This window comes from Solanum stenotomum, chromosome 5, assembly GCF_019186545.1.
Source record: "Solanum stenotomum isolate F172 chromosome 5, ASM1918654v1, whole genome shotgun sequence".
NCBI lineage: Eukaryota > Viridiplantae > Streptophyta > Magnoliopsida > Solanales > Solanaceae > Solanum > Solanum stenotomum.
This window is the reverse complement of record NC_064286.1, coordinates 26,238,848-26,263,979: the sequence shown is the minus strand read 5'-3', so window position 1 is coordinate 26,263,979 and position 25,132 is coordinate 26,238,848. Positions and strand designations below refer to the sequence as shown.

At 39.6% G+C, this 25,132-nt stretch overlaps 1 protein-coding gene across 2 annotated transcripts in view; it reads right to left on the bottom strand.

The window, feature by feature from the left end:
• LOC125865318 (40S ribosomal protein S26-3-like) overlaps window positions 1-11,280 on the bottom strand; it is a 373,020-nt gene extending 361,740 nt beyond the window's left edge. Inside the window, exon 1 of one of the 2 annotated variants that reach the window (XR_007446344.1) lies at window positions 10,748-11,274. Coding sequence is in view for 1 of the 2 variants with exons in the window: in XM_049545520.1 (XP_049401477.1) it covers window positions 10,830-11,213 (384 nt within the window). In the remaining variant the exon portion in view is untranslated. Of the gene's footprint in view, window positions 1-10,676 lie in introns of those variants that run through there. The other variant, XM_049545520.1, reaches the window with a different exon arrangement.
• Between the last annotated feature and the right edge of the window lie 13,852 nt (window positions 11,281-25,132).

The following is a 25,132-nucleotide window of genomic DNA, read 5'->3' as shown; positions in this document are numbered from 1 at the left end:
AAATTGAGACTCAAATTTTTGCAAAAGAACAACCACATTCAACACAACCTGTGGCGAATATTTTCAAAAAATATTAATAATTTTTCGGAAAGGTCAAAATTTGCAATAAATTAAAATCAAGAAGAACCCATAAACTTAAACAATCGCGAATACAATATTAAGCGCCATTTTAAATAGACAACCCAAATATATACAAAAACACAGACATCCAATACCAAGCAAATAAAGGTGAGCCTCACCCCACCACAATCAAAAAAAATATTTGTCCTCAAATATATAACAATAATCCAGAAGTCAAATTACAGAAAAATAGAGATAGGGCTAGAGAATAATCCTGGTTAGGCAGCTGTTTCGAGTTGGAATCCTTCAACAGATGTCGCATAAACCAGAAGGTATGTTAGGGACGTTTGGTGCATTGCCGAGTGATTCATCAATCTCTGTACAACTTTTCTTAGCATTCTAATGCGCCTATCTTCAACCCACGCTCTCGAGTGATTTATCAGCTACCTTTTTATGAGTTCGCCTGCAGGTTATTCAGTTCGTTCCCATTTGGTGGCAGCGCTTGGGTTCTGAGTAATTCGGTGCTTCACCAAACAAATTTTTACTTCGCCGAGTTTTACAAAACTTCTCAGCAACTGTGGATGTTCAAATGACGGTGACCATCGTGGTCGCTGATCGGGTGGGTGAATCACCGAAACTTTCCTGAGCTCCCCAAATTTTACAGACTCTAGGCTCAGAAGGTGCCTTGAGTCAAACGGTGAAGTAGCCTTGATCACTAGCGTAATCGGTGACTCACCAACTAGGTCTGTTGCTCACCATTCAGCACCTCTTTGGCACATACTACACTTCAGTTTGTAAAACTATGACACTATTATTTTAGTAGTACGCAAATATAAGATAATATGGGGTTTTGGGTAGCCTCCCAAACAACGCCTAAGTTAACGTCGCGGCACGACACAAGTCAAAGACTACCCTTCATCCTCAAAATCACCCATTGTGTAATTAGGTGAATCTTCGGTGAACGGAGGATAGTGATCCATCATCAAATGGGTGATTTAAGCATCCTGCAGCTGAATGGTCATGGAGTTCGAAGTAGTTACTTCATTTAGCATATCAATGTTTTCCTTCATGTCATTTAACTTCTTTTCATGCTCATCAAGTTTTTGTTGGATTAGTGAAGAGGTATCGTCACTTTACACATCCTCATGGCTCTTTCTCTGTTTGCACTCTCGAAGGGAGAAGTTGTTTTCCTTTTCCCTGCTTACTCTTCCAATCCCATCATCCGTTTGAATAGAACATCTACTTGCGCGACCAGTTTATTCCATTCATATTTCTTTTGGGATTCTTTGTTGGTTTCAACCATTTTATCAAGTACTATTGCGACGACTTCATAGGGTTGGTTTATCATTCCGCCTTCAAAAAGGTGCTCAGATATGCTTCTATTTTCCGGTTTGAGACCCCGATAGAAATAATTCAGCAGTGTCTTATCCAGCATTCCATAAGATGGGCATGTCTGCAAAATTGCTTTGAATCTCAGCCACAATTCCGAAATTGTCTCTTCCCCTGCATGTTTGAACATCAGTAGGTTATCCTTGTTGTTCAATATCTTCAAGAGAGGATGATCTGTGTGATATCCATAGGGCTCATCCATTTTTGTTTCTCTACGTTGCTCTACAGACAAGGAAAATAAAACTACAACAAAGATTAGTAAACTTAAAATTAGGAAAACAAGAATTCCGATTAACTACATCTTCACGTAACACCACTCCCCGGCAGCGGCGCCATCTTGATGCTTATCGTGACCAACAACACTAACCTACAGTATGAGTGTCTACGATCGGCGATAATATAGTAACCAAACCAAGGGTTGGGGTAGTGTCCCAAGGGAGTGGTTTTGAGAATTAGTAGAAAAGTAAAATTAAGTTCAAACAAGTCCTAGCTATATACATTAATGATTAAAAACATTGTAAATTAAAAGGGGTGACACAAAGGTGTCAAATATCAAATGACGGTTTTGTCACAAGTAGTAAAAAAATAACAAAAATAACAGGAAAATCAATAATGGGGACAAGCTCTTGGGGTGTGACCTCAATACAAGTTGGGATAAATCATTGGGTACATGCTTTCGATAGGAAATTTGCAAGATAATAGTGACTAGGCTAAGCTTTAGATGGGAATAAATTCCCTCTCGTGCAACTTACCCTATTTCAAATGCTTCCCTCTCGGGCACCCATTTGCGGCATGAAGGCCAGCCTACGCCTTACCACACTCACTTTCTTTAGCTGAGTGTTAGGATATCAGATTAGGGCTCACCCTCTCGTGCTGAACCTCACGTCGACCCACTCCTTAGGCGATCAGTCTAGCGGTCTTGGTTTCGAGACTTCTCTCTCGGGCAAGCCGAAAACACACGGGTGGTTTTGTATTTACAACTACAAACCCTTTAGATTAAATAACAACCACTAGGTGAAATCACCTTCAAAATACATCTAACCTACCAGCAACCAAGACCCAACAATAATATCAACACATATTTGCTAAATCACACCCCAAGAATAGGGGTTTTTTAGCCACACATCAAGAAATAACAAAATACACCTAAAATGATACTAAAATCAAATGGATATAAGAAATTAAACCTTGATTTAAGTAAAGGAAGAAGACTGGAAAAGACCCACTTCCAGCTTGGGAAAGATGAAATCCTTTTTTCTTAAAGTCTCCCAAAAACCCTCTCCAAACTTGAGAGAAAATATCCCAAAAAGTACTATTCTATTGTGAAAATTAAAATAAATGTTCAACTCCTAAAAATTAATAACAAGTTTAGTATTTATAGACTTCAGAAAATATTGTTGGCGGATCTTTCGGCGAGGTTAGTCGAAATTGCCGATTAACTCGGCGTTTCACCCTTTGGTGTAGTTCATCGCCGTCTTGCACTATCCTTCAGCATGGTAGTGTTGTGTGTCATTGGGCGAGATAGTACTGCTTCGTGGAACTATTTGGTGAAGCGCCGACTACTCCTTTCATCGCCTTTTTGATCCTGCTCCCTTAGGGCTTTGCGTACTGGAACTAAAGGCGGAGTGTGTCCCTTTGGGAAATCGCTAACTGTGCTTGGTGATTTTTGGGCTTCAGCTTCTTCATTCAATTCAGTCTCTTTGTTCATTTTTGCACCTAAGTGTCCATGCTTCCACTAAAACTTCAAATACCTGAAACTTAAGAGTTTTCATCAGATATTGAGATAAAATAAACATTTGAGGACATTATTTCTATCAAAATAAAGCCCTAAATGAGTCCAATTTATGGACTTATCAGATAGCAAATTTTAGAAAAAGCCCATAGTTCTCGGTATACTATTCACCGGGAGCCACCAAGATGTACCGTGACCTGCGAGAAGTCTATTGGTGGAATGGAATGAAAAAAGACATCGCTGACTTTGTGGCCAAATGTACTAATTGTCAACAAGTTAAGGTTTAGCACCAAAGGTCGGGAGGCTTGTTAAAAAATATTCCTATTCGTACTTGGAACTGGGAAGATGTGAACATGGATTTTATTGTAGGCTTTCCATGTATTACGCGGCAACATGACTCTATATGGGTAATAGTGGACCAAATGACTAGGTCTGCTCATTTCATTCTCATCAATATGTCCTACACGGCGGAAGAATATTCTAAATTCTATTTGAAGGAGTTAGTGAAGTTACATGGAATTCCCTTGTCTATCATTTCGGATAGAGGCCCCTAATTTACTTTACAGTTTTGGAAGTCCTTCAAAAAGGGGATATGTACTAAGGTGAAACTTAGTAGAAATTTTCACCCTCAAATGGATGGTCAAATAGAACACACAATTAAGACTTTAGAGGACATGTTGAGGGAATGCATGATAGATTTTAAAGGCGATTGGGATGACCATATGCCGTTAGTTGAGTCTGTCTATAATAATAGTTACCATTCAAGTATTGAGATGCCCCCCTTTGAAGCCTTGTATGGTAGGAGATGTAGGTCTCCGATTGGTTGGTTTGAAGTAGGTGAAATTGCTCTTATAAGCCCCGAATTGGTTTACGAAGTTATTGAGAAGATTCGGGTAATTAGAGAGAGGTTGAGAACGGCCCAAAGTCGGCAAAAGTCATATGCCGATGTTAGAAGAAGGGATTTGGAATTTGATGTCCATGATGAAGGATGTTATGAGGCTTGGAAAGTAGGGGAAACTTAGTCCTCGATTTATGGGTCCTTATAAGATTTTAAGGAGTGTGGGAAAGGTTGCATATGAGTTAGACTTTCCAAATGAATTGGAATTGGTGCATCCGGTTTTCCATGTCTCAATGTTGAAGAAATGTATTGGGGATCCATCAACCATAGTCCCCTTAGAGTGTTTAGAAATAAAAACAAATATTGCTTATAAAGAGGTGTCGGTTGAGATTCTAGACCGGCAAGTGAAGAGGTTGAGAAACAAGGAGGTTTCCTCCGTGAAGGTTTTATGGAGAAATCAATTAGTTGAGGGTGCTACTTGGGAGGTCGAGGCCGATATGAAGTCCCGATACCCTCATCTTTTTCCTTCCTCTCCTATTCAAGCTTGAGGTAAGTAGGCCCTCTTGGGTCTTCTTGTTTTGGAGGTCATATGTGATTTATATGTTTCCATGATTTCCTTATGTTATGCATGTTGTTGAGAAATTCATGTTTAGTAATAAAATGAATTTATATGATTGATTTTTCCCATGTTGTTGTGCAATAAGTATGACTTGCTATTTGATTTCAAAAGATGAGTTGATGAACATGCTTTAGTATGCTTTTGAGAGTAATGGAAAACTGACTCCATGATATTGTGTTGAGCATGCTTTTAGTGGAGAAGGTAGTTCCTCCTATGAATATGAGAAAGGGTGAGTTTCATGCATAATGGGTTGTTGATGCAGTTCTTACCTCCTTGTGTTGCATTGATTATGTTTTAGATGGAGTTGAAGTTTCCTCCTATGAATTGTGCATTATTTTTATGTTGTATTCATGATGGGCTGCTAGTAATGAGTCTTTACTTCCGTAAGGTGTCTAGGTCTTCATTCGAGGACGAATGTCTCCAAGGGGGAGATATTGTAACACCCCGGATTCTAGTAGGCTTGACTAGGGCTAAGTGTGAAGGGGATAGTTAGCCATGGAAGAGGGCAAGGGCCTAAACTACCTTTGGAAGGGTAAAGGAAAAAGAAAATTTCCCTTGATCTACTCGGCAAGGGGCACTGCCATCGCCAATATGACTTGGCGATTAGCCAAGTGAGCCACCATCGCCTAGTGGGCAGTCCCCATTGTCCTAGCTACTAGAAAATTGGGCGAGCCAAGTATGGGCTCCCCCATCGCCATGTTGGCTGGTTCCATGGGGTAAGATGATGGAAATTTGCGCGGACCAAGGGTCCACTGGCGAGTCACCAGTGCCCATCGCGAGCCTCAACGTGCAGGAGCTCTGAAGGTAAGCAGTGTCTTTAATGGCATTTCCTATTTCCCTAATTTGAAGCTAAGTTGTTCTATTCCTTAACTAGTGAAGTATATAAGATTTTTATACTCAAAATTTCCCCAATTAAGTCACTCTCCCTAGAATCTAAAAGAAAACCCAAAATTTCATCCTCTCCAAAAGAAATTCTCTCTCTAGAACTCCAAGGATGAAGAAGAAGGAAAGTGAAGCTAAGGTTTGAAGGAGAAAGTTTTCCACTCAATTTCATTGTAATTCAAAGCTAATTTATGGTAGTCCTTCATCCATGAATAGTCTTCATCCATGGAGTCCCTACAAACTCAATTTCAAACAGTAATTTCCCCAAAAGTTAGGGTTTTACTCCAAGTCATGGATTCCTTTAAAAAAATGATTCTATTGATTTAACTACTTTATATTAGGATTGAATTGATGATTTATTATAGTTTTATGATGAAATCTCCCAAGAATCCATGAAATCCCCATATGCCCAATTTCTGACCTTGTGATATGGGTGAATTGTAGAAAGAAGAGTATTATGAGATTACACTTATAACAATTGCAGTACTTGAATCATTTTAAAATTCATGTCTAATGCAGTAATTCTAGATATTTTGATTGAATGTGATCTATTGTCCTTGAAGGGAAAAGAATGAGAATTATACTTGATTATGAGGTTTATGTATATGCTTGTAGAACTCTTTGAGAGTAAAGTGAATATGATTATGATCTATTTGTTGTATTGTTGGATGATTATCCTCATGTACAAACTTATGTATGAATATGGTATCATCTGAAAGGTGTTCTCACAATACGATGATTCTAGGGTTGAAAGGTTATTCTCACATATCGAATCTATGAGCTATAGTATGAATTATGTTAGATTGAGTGTCAACATATCCTTCCATCAATATGCACTTAAGTCAAGACTTAATATGTAATATTATGGGAATTAATGCTTAGCACCGAGTGGATATGAATATGAGATGGAAGCTTTTACATTAGTTGAGTCCGGCTTTCCAAATGGGTTCTTTCTACCTTAGTTGTATCCGAGTTCCCGAAGTATGTATCTCACGACATGGAAACCTTAAACCTTAGTAGAGTCCAGGTTTCTAGTAGCGATCTCCCTATCTCATTACTATGTGCCCACATAGGTCTTTAGCTAGTGGATCCACCTAAGTTAAGAGTATGGTTCTACCTTAGACAAGTAGGACAACCCATTTTCGGTGTGGGGTAGACACCGGATTCCATGGTAAGCTCATATGGTCTATGTCGGTTAAGGCTAATCTCCATTTATGATAGTATGAACAAGAATATGACATATGAACTATAGTTACTCAAGAAGCTTTACTTAGTATGGGTGGGATCATGGGATCTTATCCATGCATTGCACAAGTATGCTTGGAGGGTATTTATGGTATGTACCTATTATTATATGATGATAAATAAGTTGATTATTCTTGTGACTTATGCTTTTCCATTATCTTCAAAATGATGCTTTAAGCTAATAAATGGCTTGCATTCAACTAAAATGTCCCTTTTTAGCATGTTTTCATGATTTTGTGCATGACTATCACACTTAGTGCATTTTTTTACTAACCCATATTATCCTACATTTTCCCTAAGTGTAGGGTCTGGTTGTCTAGGTTGTCCTCATTGTGGCTAGAGCTTGGATTTGCTCACTTCTCCTTGCTCGTGGTGAGTCCTCATGAATAGAGGATGGGATATTATCATTATAGTTTCATTCTTGTACTTTCATTTTCATATTATGTTGTTTTGAGTTGTGACCTTATTTTGACTCAAGTATTGTAATAGATGACTAATTGAGACAGGTCTAGACTTCCGCTTTCCTTTATAAAGATTTTTGGACTTAAATTCCTTTTTACTCTTATTGTTCTAATGCTTTATGTTATGATATTCTAAGTGGTTTACATGATGCCTTTCGGGGTTCTATGTGCCTTGTTACGTCTAGGGGGTACCCTTGGGTCGTGACAAACTCCATGGATGAAAACTATCCCTGGATGAAGGACTACTATACCTTAGAATTGAAATCCAACGAATTTGAGAAGAAAAACCTTTCTCCTTCAACCCTAGCTTCACCTTCCTTCTTTTGTTTCTTTGGAGTTCTAGAGAGAGAATTTTGGGGGAAAAGTTGGTTTTGATTTGGGATTTTGGAATTATGAGGAAGATGACTTAATTTGGGGGTCTAAAATCATTATATAGTTAGTCTAAATTAGTATATAAAGATGACAGTTAATTACTAATTAATTCTAGAAAGTTCCACAATACCCCTCACTTAACCAAAACAAGTTGACCACTGCCTCAACCCATGAGACCATGCTGACAGGCCGTGGGTCCACCCAGGGTCCGTGCTGGTAAAGCGTGGGTCGGGTTCTATAGCTTCTCATTTTGGGACCCTTACCCACGGGGCCATCCACGAGGCGTGGATCCTTCCTATGGGGTATGGGCCTCCTCGTAGGTACACTTTTTCAGGGTAGATTCTAGGGTAATTTTGTTAGGATCCTTTTCAAGGACCCTTGGTTGGTCCTTGAGGAGTTAAACCTTGACATTCTACCCCAGAACCCTTCACTCTAAGTACGAGAAACTAAATTCATGACTCTAACCCTCATGTCAAACTCTAGAACCCTCACGTAAAGCACTAGTTTAGCATACTAGCTTCCGGGGTGTTACAACCAAAGCCCCAAATAGATCGCCCTTCATTTCCAATTTTTGTTGAGTTTGTTCTGTAACTTTCGACAAGATGTCTGAGCTCGCCAAGTTCAATCGGTGACTCACCAAAAGGCCTTTCTGATTCCCCTTTCTACACCCCTAACCCCTAAAATACACTCTAACTTTCATCGAGCCACTTCTAGTTAACCAATTAGTGTTGCGATTCGACGAATGGACTTGAACATCTCCGACTTGTCTTAACATTTGAGAATTTTTGCTCTGGTACTTTTGGCGAGCCCAATTTGGATCGCCGAGGTGACTCGGTGACTAGCCGAACGGTTCTGCGAGTGATTCCGCAACTAATTTTCTGCCATTTTCTTGAACTTTTTATATGTTTTTTCTACGTTATTTTGCAGGAATGGTTAGGACGAATTTGAATGATAGTGGCATGCTGCCGTGAAAGCAGGCGCGTGGGATCTTAATAAATGAGGAAATAGTTTCTTCCAATGACATATGCAAGAAGTTACCTCCGAAGGGAGGCAAGGGAAAGGGCAAGACGTCCTTAGCGGAGACACTGGAGTACAACTCCAGCAGTGAGGGAGAGTCCTACGATTCTTAGGCTTTATTCTCTAAGCCTCAGGATGATAAGTTATTACAGGACCAACAAATAGAGCTTCGTTCCAAAGATCAACATAATCCTTCTAGCATTTTGGAGTCGACCCCTCCGGCTTCAGATTGAGTGCCTCCTCCGGCACAAACGGTGGTTTTTGCACCACTAGTACTAGGTTCTCCTCCCCGATTAATCAAGTGGCTAAAGACCGAGGGATTAAGGACCATCTTGTAGAAGAAAAGATTGTCCATGGACGGTGTAGTGGACAGGCATCCAGTACTGCGAGACACTCTCCGATTCCACAGATTTAAGGTATTCACCAGGCCCCGTGGCCCATACATTCCTACATGGGTCCGGGAGTTCTATGTTTCCTATAGTGACCTAGTGCATCAGGGGAAGAACAAGGCTAGAGCCTTCAAGCCAGTGGAGTATGTTATGGTGCGATGAATGAAATTTGGATGCAGCAGGGATTATATCAACGATGTCTCTAAGAGGGCTACATATTTTGTGCACGAGTTCGAGAGTGTGATTACTACAAAGATTTTGGATGAACGGAAGGCTTGGCTAGCCCCCCTGATTTCTGACACCACCCCGAGGTAGATTGAGGTCGGAGCGCCTATCGAAAAGAAGGACATAAATGTCGCTGCTAGATACTGGTTTGGGTTCATCAACAGCACGATCATGCCGTTGTAGAATGAATATATTCTCTTCCACTAGAAGCCAGCCTACCTTGGATCTATCAAATATAGAAAGTAGATTAATTTGGGATTAATCATCGAGCAAGAGATCGCCATGAGGGCCAAGCAGCATTAGACATCACTCCCCTTTCTAGTACCGATCACAGAGTTATTTTATTGGGTCAGAGTCCCTCATGATGAGAGGATGGATGTCGAGGTTACAACTACATCTTCTACCAACATCTAGCACATAGAGGCCGAGCACACATTGGTCGAGACTGATAGGAGGAGAGAAACTCTGGTGGACACATCCTCGGAGGTTGATATCGATACATTACCTGTAGAGGCAGTCTTCCCTACTCTGGCCTTTAGCCTTCAGGTACTTCTAGCTCCGCTCCTTCCGGCAGTCCTTGTCCATCTACTGCTTCCTCCCCCCTAGGTCTGCTACTAATACTTCCGCCACCCGGCCTCCTATCACCCAGGCTATGCTTCTCAAGATGGGCACCTAGCCCAATCTATTGATATGCACGCCTCCAGGCTAGGGGCTGAGGTTCCCAGGATATTTTAGAGAGTTATTGCTTCTGCGCTGATGCCTTTAAAGGCTTCTATTAATGTCTTCACAGCGAGATTAGAGGTTTGTGAGAGAGGACATGGTGCTACCGATGTAGTGATGGCTTTGAAAGCCGGTGGTGTTGAGGTGAGGAAGGATGTGGACCATTTGAAGTCTACGCACTTTACTTTTCTATTTGGGATGGTGGAGATCACATATTATCCGAGTGTAGATATTCTAGCCTGTTTTGAGGTGCCTCCGACTACTTCCGAAATGAGATTAGGGCTGATATTGCATCTTATGAGTCAGACGCCAAGATGGACGAAGAGCTGCTTGGTGAGCATAAGGAAGTTGTGTATAAAGAGTTGACAAATTTAGAGGGTGCCATGTTCGAGATAACTACACATGCATCGTTAAGGGACGTATTCATGGCAGGTTCCAGTGGAGCCAAGATTGATGAACCACTTTGCACTGATGCCCCGATAGATGCATTGACGGAGATGCAGACTTAACCCAGGCTTTGCCTAGCAAGATGACCTTTTAACTCAATCTTTGTTGTTTTATTGACTATTCTATTTTAGTTGCAGTTGAGGACAACTGCTTATATTTGTAGGGTGTGGTAAGGTATTTCCATACCTATCTCCTGTGATATTGATTTTTTTCATGCGGATGTGTTAGCTTGTGGCCCATTGTTTTTTTTTTTTTAACCACAAATTGAGAGCCTTCTATCCAGAAAACTTGAATATCTGTTTTCCATTCAAAATTCAATTCCATAACATGGTAATAGGTTCAAATATATAGATGAAAACAGTACAATGTCAAAACCACCACATGTAAAACACGCCATAACTATCAGATTAACCAAAACCTGAATTCTAATAACTTAACTGCGTGGAGCAGCAGGGGGTCCTCCAGCGGGGCGTGGAGCTTGTCCTATCTTTGGGAGATCATCCCTTGGGCGCCTGAAACGCTGTGGAGGCTTACAAACCCTCCTGTCAGTACGAGAACGGACTCTAACCACCTTGGAGTGAATTGCACATGAAACACAGTACTGCATCTTCAAATAGAGCTTAGGAAGAGTGTACAATTCAAAAGCATAAGCTTCCTCAACATCACGTACAGCAGCTTGTTCAACAATGTTCCTCACAAGGAACATTTTGATGGTTTTGTCCTTAGGGCAGCATTTGCCGCAGATAGAGCAGCAGATGAACTTGACATGGCCACGTCCATGTTTGTTACGACCTCCGTTCCTTGGCTTGAAAGTCATTTTTGCTCTGGATGAGAGCTTTTTCCTGAGCAAACTCTGCGGCTCTCTCTGTATTCAGAAGTTTTGGCCCATTGTTTTGAATTGAAAATGGTTTTTGAACAAAAATTTTAAAATTTTGCCATCTCTTGTGTGTGATTGTGGCTGTTCTTTTGCAAATTTGAGTATCAGTTGTGGTCAATATTGATGACTTGAATAGTGCTCTTAATTGAACGTAATAAATGTACCCTCCTTTTAATTACTTGTTTCTAGAAGTTATTTGACTAATTGAATATAATTGTTGGTTAAAGTAAAGTCTAAACCATTTTCCTTGTGGGATCGACCCCAAACCTACAAGTTGGGTTCTTTACTTGATAACGATCGCTTATGCTTCTCTAGGGAGGTGTAATTTGAGCGTAACAGTCCCAATCTTTGACGTCTCAAGCTCAAGCTGTGACGGCTCAAGCCAATATATATTTTGTGAATCATGTGAATTCAGCCACTTCAAGGGTTAGGAAAGAGTTAACCCTCCAAATTTTATAGCTCCAAAGTGGAAGAGGATCTCCAAAGGTTTATCGATGAGGTTTATAAAGTACTTGCTATTATGGGGGTATCTCTGAAAGAGAAGGCGGAGTTAGACACCTACCAACTAAAGGATATGGCTTAAGTTTTGTATGATGAGTGGAAGGGTGAAAGACCCTTATGAGTGGGCCCGGTAGAATGGGAATCATTCAAATCGGCATTTCTTGATAGATTCTTTCCCCTAGAGTTGAGAGAAGCAAATATGCAAGAGTTCATTAACCTACTTCAAGGAAGTATGAGTGTGAAGGAGTATACCCTAAACTTTACTCAATTGTCTAAGTATTCTCCATCTATGCTTGCGGATGAAAGGGCTAAGATGAATAAGTTTGTGATGGGTATATCTGATATGGTGGTGAAAGAGTGTCGTACCGCCATGCTCATTAGTGACATGGAAATCTCTCGCCTCATGGTCCATGCACAAAAAATTGAGGAAAAGAAACTCAAGGAGAAGTGTAGGGAGGTAAACAGGTCTTGGACCGGTTGGGAATTTCTCTAATGATAGATCTGATAGACATGGTCAACCTAGAACTCAACAAAAGCTTTCCGATCAAGTGTCCCCTAATGCTCATAGGGATAACCAAGAGAGGGTGTCTAACCCTAGAGGAGGTAGTAATAGTGAATCTTAGTTACCTAAGCATACTTGCACTATCTGTGGAAGGAAGCACCATGGTAGGTGTCTGGCCGGTATGGACAGTTGATCTGGTTATGGCAAGAGTGATCATTAAGTGAAGAATTTCCCTACACTCACGGTATGAGGGAGAGAGGCCAAGCAAACTTCTCTTAGAGGTCCTGCTCCGAAACAAACTTGCTTCTATGCACTCCGGTCTAGAGATGACCATGAAAGCTCTCCGGATATAGGCACCAGTTTGTAGATAGTTCCTTATAGATGTAAATGTTTTATTAGATCTCGGTGCTACTTGTTAGGCTTATATGTTATTCTTGGTATGAATTGGTTGCATTACTAGTATGTTGCTAAGGATTGAAGAACCTGTGTAGTCAAGCTTTAGTACCCAATTAAGCCTATCCTAGAAGGGAGGGGGGAAATCTTATGTCTAGAGGTTTGTTTTTCCATATAATAAGGTTAGAAAAATGATGGCAAAATGTTACTTTTACCACCTAGTTGGGGTGAGGGAAATAGATGGTTTGTACTGACCAACTTTAAGGGTTAGTTATTTCTCTAAGATTAATTTTCTTCGTATTTTCACCAATTTAAGGTGAAGAAGGGGATGATATTCCAAAGAGGGCATCGATAACCCGGTATGATTGATATGAGTTTATTGTTATGTCCTCTGGGATTGACTTGAAGGAAGTGGTACATAAGGAATTAGTATAGGCTTCCTCCCAAGGGGGAGATGGTGTGCTTAGAAAGCAAGGTTGTGAGTGTCCCAATGTCCTCATCTCTTTCCTTCTACTCCCACTCTAGCTTGAGACCAAGAGTTTGTCTTAGCTTGTATTATGTTTTGGATTCATGAGTGTTTTATGTGTTTCCATGACTTCCTTATGATATGCATGTTCTTGAGAAATTCATGTTTAGTAAGAAAATGAGTTTTCATGATTTATGTTCCTAATGTTGTTTTACATTTAGTATGAGCTGCCTATTTGACTTCATGACATGAGTTGATTAACATGTTTTAGTATACTTTTGAGAGTGAATTGCATCTTGGTTTCATTAGATTATGTTGAGCATGTTTTAGTTTGGAGAAAGTATTTCCTCCTATGAACACGAGAAATATGGAAATTTCATGCATAATAGGTTGTTAGATGGAGTTCCTACTTCCTTATGATGCATTGGGTCCCGATGTTGCATGCATGATGAGATGCTAGTCTTGAGTCTTTATTTCGTCATTTGAGGATGAATGTTCCCAAGCGGGAGATACTGTAACACCCCGTAGCTTAGTAGGCCAAATAGGGCTAAGTTTGAGGGCAACAAGTCAAGGTTAGAGGGCATGAGCCAAGGCAAAAAGGCCAAGGGCCAAGGCTTCCCCAATCTTCCAAGGCACTAACCTATACCACGAGAGCCTTCACGGCTCATGGTAGCCAAGACGACTCGTGGTGCCACCCGTGGTGGTGAGGCAGTAGCTCACCAAGGCTGCCCCAAGGTTGGCTCAGCTTCTGGAGCCACTTCACAGCCAGTGGTGAAGACCACGACTCATGGGAAGGCTCGTTCGGTTGCCTTCACATTATGGGGTGTCAAGGTACCATAGCTACTGGTCAAGTGACCACAGGCACCTTCACAGGTTGTGGTGCCCTTGACAGCTCGTGAGGTTGGTCGTGAAACTTTGGCACCCTACTTAAAGTGGGGGTTATTTTAGGTGATTCCTTTTAAAGTTAGTATTAAGTGAAGTCATTTTGCCTTAGTTTTATAAACCTGTATAATTCTTTTTAAGTAAAAATACCAACCCATTCACGTCATTATTTCCCACACCCACATAATTCCCAAAGTTCATCGTCTCTCCAAAAAATTCTCTCCAGAACTTCAAGGAAGAAGAATAAGGATGTTAGAGCTAGGGTTCAAGGCACAAATTTTTATTCTCAAATCCATTTGGTTCCACTGCTAAGTTATGGTAGCTCTTCATCAATGGATAGCCTTCATCCATGGAGCCTCTTCAAAACCCAAATTTCAAAGATAGAAATCCCCAAAAGTTAGGGTTTGATTCCAAAGTCATGGGTTCCTTTGAAAAATGATTCTAATGCTTCATTTACTTTATATAATGATTGAATTGATGATTTATTATGGTTTTTAATTTGAAATCCCCAAGAACCCATGAAATTCCCTTTTTTCTGAATTATGATCTTGTGATGTGGTTTGTGGATGAAAGAAGAATATTATAAAATTATACTTATAGTAATTGGGTTACTTGAATTATGTTAATATCCATGTATAATATAGTGCATTCCAGATGTGTTGATTCAATATGAGCCACGATCCATGAAAGGGCAAATTATGATATTGTGCATGACTTTTTAAGATTATGTATATCCTTTAAGAAACACTTTGAGAGTAAAGGGCCTATGACTATGATCTAATTGTTGTGTTGCTGAAAGGTTATTCTCATGTACACACCCATGCATGAATATGATATGATATGAAAGGTTTTCTCACTATTTGATGATTCTAGGGTTAGAAGGCTTTTCTCACCTAATTGAATCTTAGGGTAAAAATGATCATGCATGGTGATAATTGCTCACGCATGATCTAAAGAGTTGTCTTAATAGATATACCTTGAATCGGTAGGCTAAGGGCACCCTTTCATGTGTAATGAAATAGTTATCTTAATTGATGTAACTTGAATTAGTAGGCTAAGGTCACCCTTTCATGAGTGACTAATGAACTATTCTAATGCTTTGCCTTGAATCGGTAGGCTAATGACACCATTTCATGAGAAGTCATTGATTTATTCTAGTAATGTACCCTGAGTCGGTAGGCCAAAGGCGCCCTTTCATGAGTAATGGAGTTAAGTCAAGACTTGATAACTACTCTGTGGGAATGTAATGCCTAGCACCGAGTAGATATTGATCGAGATGGAAGATCTCCCATAGTAAGGTCGGGTTTCTAAGAATAACATCTTGAGATGGAAGTTCCCCTGTAGTAAGGCTGGGTTTCTATTAGCAATCTTCTTATCCCATAAATTATGTGCCCCCATCGGTTATTAGCTAGTGGATCCACATAATCTAAAGAGTATGGTTCTACCTTAGGCAAGTAGGGCAACCCTTTTCGGTGTGGGTAACACCGGATTCCATGTTTAGCTCACATGGTCTATGTCTATTAAAGCTTATTTCCAACAATAACAAGAAGTTAAATAATGAAATAAGGCATGGTTGAACAAGTATCCCGGAAGTGTTCAAATGAGTAAAGATGATGTTATCTTTCATTGAAGATGATGAGTATGAATAATGACCTAAAGAGATTTATTTAGCATGGGTGAGATTTATGTGGTCTCATTCATGCATTTCACAAGTATGCCTTGAGGGTACTTATGAAGTGTTTTGCATATGACATGATAATCAATGTACTGAATATGCTTATGACTTATGCTTTTCCACGATCTTCAAAATGATGCTTTAACTTAGTAAATTACATGCATTCAAATAAAATGTCCCTTTTTGCATGATTTCAATATTTTATGCATGCCTATCGTACTTAGTGTATTTTTGTATTAACCCATACTTTTCCTACATTTTTTTTCAAGTGTAGGGTCTGGATCTCAAGGTGGTCAACATTGTAGCTAAAGCTTGGATTTGATCATTTCTCCTAGCTTGTTGGTGAGTCCTCATAATTCGAGGATGGATGTTTTCACTTAGTAGTTTCTATCCTTGTATTTTCTTTTTGGACTATGTTGTTTGGGCTACGACTCTTTTAACTTCGACTATTGTAATAGATATCTAAATTACAACAAGTCTAGACTTCTGCTTTCATTTAAGAAAATATTGGACTTGAAATGCGGTTTTACTCTTATTGTTCTAATGCTTTATGTTATGATATGCTAAGTGGTTTACATGGTGCCTTTTGGGGTTTTATGTGCGTTGTTACATCTAGGAGGTACCCATGGGTGTGACACTTTTTGAGATTCAATTTTGAGATTTTCCAAGTGGGTTGCTTAAATTCTTCAATTTGGACTATTGTAAAGACTTGGGAGCATAAACCCAGATCTAATGTATTTGGTAATCATTTCCCTATTTTTATGACGTGTGGCTAAAGCCCCAATTCTTGGGGTGTGATCATGTGATTATGGGTTGAATTAGCTAATGGGAATTAGTAATTACTAATTTAAATGCCTAATTAAGGTTGGTTTAATCATTAGCTGAATTTTAATTTATGAACTATAGTTGCGAATGCAGTTCTAATTTTGTGTTTTTAGCTTGCTCGAGAGAGAGGTTTTGGAATCAAGGCTTTTCATTAATGGTTTGTAGGTATTGACTTGATATGGGTTTAGCTCGAGAGAGTAGATGAATTAAGGTGTGAGATGTGCTTAATTGCTATGCTTGTTGATGTTCGAAAGAAATCACTTGATTAGGGATAATTGTTTGAGAGAAAGCTATTTCACTTATAGTCTAGCCTACCCACTGACATTTAGTTATTTATTAGTAGTTTCAATTACCCATATTTTACTATAATCGATCACATCCCAAGAAATTATGTCTACATTGTTATTTCCTATTGATTGATTAAGTTGTAGCTGGTAATTGCAAATCAACCCCCCCCCCCCATTTAACATTCAATGTCACCCCTTAGACTTGTTTACATGTCTTTTTCGATAATATTTATTCCTATAGCTATTTGGACCAGGTTTGTACTTCATACTTGAATTTGAACACATACTTTATATTACTTAACGATTGTTTGCACCTAGAATTCGATGAGGTGTGCTTGAAACGTTAAACAAAGACTTTAACCCAATTTGGTGCTCCATACTAGTCCTAAATTAATCAATATAACTTTATTCTCAATTTACCCTTTACAAATAACGGACTTTTTACTTTACTAAAGTACTTTTCAAAACGTTAGACATACTTGCACTCTTAATACATGCACTTATGAACTTATCTTTCAAGCCCAACCTCAATAGATGTTTATCTATATATATATATATATATATACCTTACATTAACTTTAAATCAACATTGAGACTTGTGATCTCGATATGCAAGGACTTTTAGAGGTAAATGTAGAATTTAGAAGCTAGTACAAAGAATGCCACACCCCGAGGCTACCCCTGGCGTAACACGTGACCTAGGATCACGACTGACCCCAAGCTAACCCTGAGCTAGCATATCATAAGCATACTAAGATGATTTGAAGTAAGAAATATTGTGCGGAAACTAAAAACCATAATATAAACTGAAATGATGGGCAATACCCAACCTAAGTCTGAATATATATTATGTACTAAGAGTTCAATAACAACTGAAAGATCAAACTCAAATCTAAAACTGAATCTAACTAAGTTTGAAATAAGCCTCTAACTGACTAAAGATGTTGGACATGCCCCCAGCTAACTCTAGAAAAACTGAAACTGAAAGACTGGAAGTAACGGAAACATGTCTATCGTCCTCGAAGAATAAGGTCTCACCACTTGCTAATGCTGAATATTGATCGGGAACCGATCTACACGCAATATGAATGTTGAAGACCTGAACCTACATCACGGGAAGATGTAGCACAGAGTATGCGTCAGTACTTGAAAGGTACAGAGCATGTAGGATAGAATAAAGCTTAACAATATGCATAACTGAACAAAGCATACTAAGGAATGATATAAAATGAACATGATAAATATACCGTACTAAATATGAACTAAACTGAATGGAATGACCAAACTCATAACATGCTAAAACTGAATACTGAACTGTAATGGATAACTTGGTCAATGCAATAGAATCTGACTGGGGGAGCTACAAATAACCGACATAAAACCACGTGAGCTAAACATGGAGTCCAATGTATACACCTCATTGAGAGGACCCAAAATATCTTGTTATGGGTATAAAGGCATGACTGGCGTGATCGTTAAATTTGATGCCCATAGACGGGACTTATAACCCTACGGGGGTGCGTAGTTTTGGGACTTTGAGGGTGGCTAACCTTAGTCCAACTCGATATGAAGCCAATTCCCAACTAGAATGTGTACAATACAACATAACTGCAAATAAACTGGATAGCTGAAGATTATGACATGCTGATTGAAAATACAACATTTAGTACTGATAATGAAACATTTGAAAACGAGCATATATATGTTTATCTGTCCTAGCTAGTGTAATTCATGAACTAAAAGAACTATACAACTAGGGTTCTGAGTTTCATGTAATAATCTATGCAAAAACATTACTAAGACATGATAATGTAATTAAGAACGTTACAACGACTAAATCATAGCAATTTTCTGAAGTTATAGAAACCCTAGGTCTAGATAATATGAAGGGAATCAAGAATCTGACTGAATTCTAGGGACATAATGGGTGAAAGAAACCCACTAGTGAAATCCCACATACCTGGTGACAAATTTAATGGAGAAATATTTCAATTTCAAGGCTGGAACATTAGAAAACCTTATTGTTGTTCTTAAGGATGCTAACGTCTGAATTCTCTTCTTTTTGCTCTACTTTTGGTAAAATTAGGTGAATGATCGATTATGGTAAGTTATAATTAAGTTACTACGCTCAAACAGACCAAAACTATGTAGTTTAGAGGTTATATGACGTAGTTTAGGTGTCCAACGCATAGGGGAAAATACCAAAATGACCGTACTGAAAATTTGACAAGGACCGACAACCGACGCAACGATGGATCATCACAAGGGCCATGGTCCATTGTATGGTCAGGGTTCTTGGGCCAGTGACGAACCGTAAATGTCACTGCGGTTCTTCAATTAGGCTTGGGTCTAATGGCTCAGGTTCACGGATGCCACCACTACCTGTCCTCAAGACCACGGTATGTGGAGAGCTTTGTGGTCTAACGCCTGACCTTGGTGGGTTCTTTCTAGCTTAAATGAGCTTCCCCACATCTTGTGGGGTGGTCTACAACGCATGAAGGGTCACGTGGTCCACCTCTTCTGGAAGGGCATGAGCCACGGGGAGGTTGATGGGCCATGGTTCCTTTCACAGTCTATGAACCCTGTCGTGGTTCATTACTTTTCTGCTGAGTCAAAGAGCTGATATTTTCTAAGGTATTGCAATATCTCCCATTTGGGAACATTTGTCCTCGTTGAGGTATGAAATAAGGAAATAAAGGCTATTTTTGAAAAAATAGTGAATGCCAATAGGACAGATTGGGCAAGGAAGTTAGATGATGCTAATGGGCATATCAGACAGTTTTCAAGATGCCTATTGGTATGTCTCCATTTCAATTGGTGTTTGGAAAGGCATGTCATTTGTCGGTTGAGCTTGAGCTTAAGTCACTCTGGGCTTTGAAGAATTGAATCTTAGTTGGAGTGAAATGGCAAACTTAAGACTGGATTAGATCAGTGAAATGGATGAGTTCCGCTTGATAGCATATAAGAGGTCTTAACTCTACAAGGAGAGGATAAAGTTGTATCATGATAAGCATATTGTGAAAAGAACCTTCAATCCTGGTGACTTGGTGTTGCTTTTCAACTCCAAACTTCATCTGTTTTCGGGGAAATTGAGATCCAAATGGTCTGGACCTTTTAAGGTAGCTCAGGTGTTCCAGTCGGTAGCTATTGAAATTGAGAATGACAAGGGTGAGAGGTTCAAGTCAAATGGTCAACAAATTAGTGCATACTTGGGTGTTCCTTAACAAGTGAAAATAGTGGAGGAACGTAAGCTTAATGAAGTCTGAGTAATCAAGTAACCTGCATCGCGATTGTGTGCTGCTTGGGAGGCAACCCAAGAATGTAATTGTAATAAGTAGTTTATATTTTATCATTTTTCTTCTTTGTTTTATAGAGTCACTAGGTGTTGATGTGTGCAGGAAAGATTTGGTCTAAGAGTTGCAGACCAGGTGCAGGAAGGCCTTCACAGGCAGTCTCACGGGCAACTTCACGGCCCGTCACAAGCACCTACCTAAGATTGGATCTACTAGAAAGTAGTTCACGGAAGGGTTCACGATCCGTCAGACTTTGCACGAACCATCTAGCCATTCGTGAACCTCAGGTAAGTTAAACCTTGTAAGTCATTTTCACGAACCCTTGTACTGACCACGGTGCCCTTCATAGGCGACTTCACGGTCCGTCGTCCCTAACCCATCAACGCTAAAACAAGACCCGACCCGTGCGTATGGAAAGTTAAAAGGAAACGTATATTTTTCTCTTAAAGTTCCAAGGGTCAGATTGTTTCTCCTATTTTTCTCCTCCATAACGGTTATTAAAGGCATCATATAGATTTTCATCTCTAAAACTTCCACAATTCATCCTAAATTCGAAACCCTAGTTCTATTTTGTCAAGAATTTAAAGTCAAAGCTCATCTTCTTTCTTTTGTACGGCAATTTTACTCTAAATTCAAAGTAAGATCTTCTAAAACTTGTTATAAGTTTGATTTATCAAAAAAATGTTAGATTTACTTTGATTTTGTCGAATTTGTCATGTGTATGTGATGAACCATCATTGATTGATATTAAATTATTGTGGGTTATTTTCAAATTGGGTGAGTTTGGTGTTGTGTTTGTGTGGGTTTTTTGAAATTATTTAAAATTGGGAGTTTTCATCTGTAAATGGAGTATTTATGTGTAGAATCGATTGTTGAAGTGTATGGGTTTGGTCCATTGGTTGATAATTAGTGGTGAATGATGATATATGTGTATTGTTTATATGTGGGTATGGTCATAGTGGACATATTGCTCTTGTTTGGATGGAGGCATGAAAATGTTCTTGGGAGAATGCTTAGTGTAAGTCCATGATGGACTTCACGACCCATGAAGGGCATCACAAGCTGTAGGGTCACTCTTGGTCCACACTTAGCACATCACCAACTCATTGCCCAAGTTCCCGAGAATCCAAACGGTCCATGGTAACATTCACGGACCGTGTAGGCTTCCATGAGCTATCACCACAGTATGCCCTTGCAGACCAACACAGTGTTTGTAGTCCCACGAAGGTGTTCATGGACCATGGTATCAACCATGACCCATGTAGACCCCGTATATAAAAAAATTATATCATTTTTGTTTTTGTTTTTGTTTTTTTTAAATTCTATTTTTGCATTTCCATTCTGTGGCCTTTCCCATTGATAGATTGGGTGACAACATTCTTAAGGCAATGCGTCACGTTTTAATTACACAGGGGAAGTCTGAGTACCCGATAATGTGTCATTTTATTGATTTGCATACTAATAGTTTTTTTGTTTTTCTCAGGTACTATGGCTCCCCGACGAAAGAGCGCAACCCCACATTCCTCACCTACTGCTCTTCAATCAGAAGGCAATAATGCTTCAGAGTCTAGTAGTTCAGAGGTTCAAATAAATACAACTATTGAAAATCACCCAACTCGAACTATTAGATCCTATACAGCGAAGGCCATTCTCCAAAACATGCCTTCCCAATCTGAAGAGGAAGGTAGTATTTTCGGTAAAGGTGATGAATAGGGTAGCAAGTCTGATACTTGCTCGAGAGGTAATGGAGAGTCTGTTAGTGGTTGTAAGGAAAATGGAACTACATCTCCACCTGCAATAGGACCAGAAGTTACAACTGGAGCACAGACAGAGGAAGGTGTCGAAGAAGAGGATTATGATATTACGCTAAATGATACAATGGTCCAATATGTTCACCTCCATGAATTTGACCTAGTTGTGAGACAACAACTGATTGACTATTTCAGATCTATGTGGAAGGTAAGTAGGTCTGAAGATTTCTTCAAGAATAGCATCGTGAAGAAGTCAGGCGGATTTAAGAATAGACCACTCATACTTGAGACTAGAGTAGTGATGGCGGATATCCAAGCATTCCCAGATATTTAGAGACTCTTTTAGATTCACCAGTTTGAATGGATGAACAACGCTCCTGAGGAATACACAGGCCACTTACCTCGAGAGTTCTATGCCATTTATATAACCACTCTAATGAACTGTACTACAGAAACTGAAATCACTAAGAGAGCGTAGAAGAAAACTTCAACCACGTTGGGTCATTTGGATACAGTTACTGTGAGGGGAAAGATCGTGAACATCTCTGAAGAGACAATCAATAGGATGCTACATGTCCCAGAGTACACAGCACTATCATCTGTGGGATTATTTAAGGGTAAACACTATGCGGTCACCAGTGAAGCAAAGATGAAGGATCCTAGTTCACGAGAGTGCATCATGCATTGGATTGCACGTTACATTGCCACAGAAGGAGAAGTGGAAGCATGGGTGTCTGATCCACATATGCAGATTACCAAGGCATCTCTCACTTTTACAACCATAGTTTTGTGGTCCATAGTTCGAGCACAGTTGCGACCCACAACAAATGATAATACACTTTTCCCATCACTAGCATCATTGGTTGCTTGCCTCATGGACGGTTACCTTATGAATGTGGGTCAGATCATCACTATGGAGATACGAGATAGAGCGTTAAATGAGCGAGCAGGTTTGTTATTTCCCTGTCTAATAGGGAAACTTTGTTTGCAGGCTAACATTCCACCAAATAAAGTGGTCGATAAACCAATTGAGTCATCCAGGAACACTGTTGCTTCCTAAATCAAGGATGTCTCCAATCCTCTCTTTGGGAGAAAATCAAGAGCGGCGGGACAACTGGTGGTCGTACCATATACACCAATAGTCATGCCACAAGTTGAAGGTTAAATTGAGCTGGGTGAATCCTTATAGCCTGCTTCGAGAGCACCATCACTGCCACCAGCTTCAACCTCACAAGCTTCAGGTACTTTTATCACTATTCCTACTATTTCCTTGAGAAATTGGTTGTCGATCAGCGACAAACCAGGAACATAGTCGGCCAAATTGAACTCCGGATGCCCTAGCTCATAGAACACGATGTGTTAACGGCAGAGAAGCGACTAAAAGATGAGATACAGAAGGAGATGGTTGTTTTAAAAATATGATGGATGGCTTGGAGGTCCATGTCCAAGCTCAGTTGCAGGTTGTCAATTCAGTAATTATTGATGAGTTCAAGAAATAGTAGGTCGAGATGAGAGCTCAAGTTGCTAAATTGGCTGAAAAGTTGATACAAGTGCCCACTCCATTCATACCAGAGTCCTTGATACACTTGCTCAGTTAGGCACCTACCACTCAATCCCTTGACGACCTATGGGGTGAACTCCCTACACGCAAATTCGGCAATTGAAAACACAAAGCTGGAGAATCTGATGAGGAGATGTCGGCTGACTTATAAGAAAGAAGACAACACAAGAAAGCTTGCAAAGCTTCTAGAAAAAAGGTAAGAGAAAAATAAGCACTTGCGCAACAACAGCGAGAGGAGGTATTAGCTGGCGCTTCTAGTAGCGAAGTACCTATCCCAGTTAGTGGCAACCAGTCTGATCCAGAGATAGTGGTTTCTGAGAGTGCACCCGTTGATAAGGGTGCCGACGTTGATCCAGCTACCGATGCCTAGTGCGCCGTAGGTATGATCCCTCCTCACATCCCTATTTTATTTTTATTCATTGACTTTGAGGGCAAAGTCCTTTTGTTTGGGAGGGGGTGGGGACCAACCTGCCATTTTAGCTGTTAGAATAAATTGAGGATGACTCTGTGTTTGTCTGATAATTGTGATTTGTGTGTTTTTGTTTTGATGAAAATGTGAAGTTTTTGTGTTGAGTTGTGCAACAGCTAATTATGTTTGAAATGATAGCCTTAATCTAAATTTTGAATGTTAGGTTCTTTAGATGACATCTTATGAGTTGATCATTGCTAGTCTGAAAATAAATTGGTGAACCAAAAAATGGAGAATGCAGCCTTGTGTCATGTATGTGTAAGGTTTGATTGAAGTTTAACGCTAGGAGCAGAAACTAGAACTTGCCCAAGTAGTCTTGCTTAAATCTGAGAATAACTGGATAGGAAAGAATCAGTAGGACATTTTTGTTAAGCCATTGAAAAGCCAAAAATAAAACAACCAAATAAAAAGCATATCACTTGAACCCGATTTGAGCCTGAAAACCAAGTTTGTTCTTACCCATTTAATATCACATCCTTGGATCTCCGAAGATGCTATGTCACAACTCAGGCCAAAAGCCTAAGTTAAGGGTGATTACAACCCGAGCAGAAAAGAAAAGTGAAAAAGAAGGTTCAATGTGCAAAAAATAAAAAATAAAATAAAAAGAAGAAAAAAGAGAGAAAATAATGGTTGTTGGGATGTACTGAAATGAATAAAAAGAGGGAATCGCTCAGAATGAGTTGTGTGCAAATGAAACTTTGGAGAAACAAGGGACTAGTCACTCACAAACCCAAATATCCCTTCCCTAGCCTGAGCCAATGTTACAAGCCGATAAAGTTCTATAGTGATCCAATTCTGGGTTTTTTAAAGATAGAGACTCGAAATCAGGGGCAAGCCTATGGTCTTTTGTTGTTAGTGTTAGAAGTTCTTGGAGAGTGCGAGCGTAGAACTTAGTCCCAATTATCATGAATGAGGGACTTCTTTGGTGTGAGGACACAGTGATTGCATTTGATAGTTAAATTGTGTTTGCTGATAATACACAGGCATAAGCATGGTCGACTGTGAGTAATGAGATGTCATATATTGATCCTTGCATGTTAAATTGATGGTTTTGGATACAAATTGTAGTTGAGATGGGTGCAACATAGTTTCAAAAAAAAATTGAAAGTTTGAGCGCCAAATGTATTGTTTTCTCATCACTTGAGGACAAGTAATGGTTCTAAGATGAGGGTGTTGATGTGCCGCTAAATCTTGGCACATTTGATGCTTGAAAACTAAGGATTAATACTAGAATCGAGTGTGTATTTATGTGGA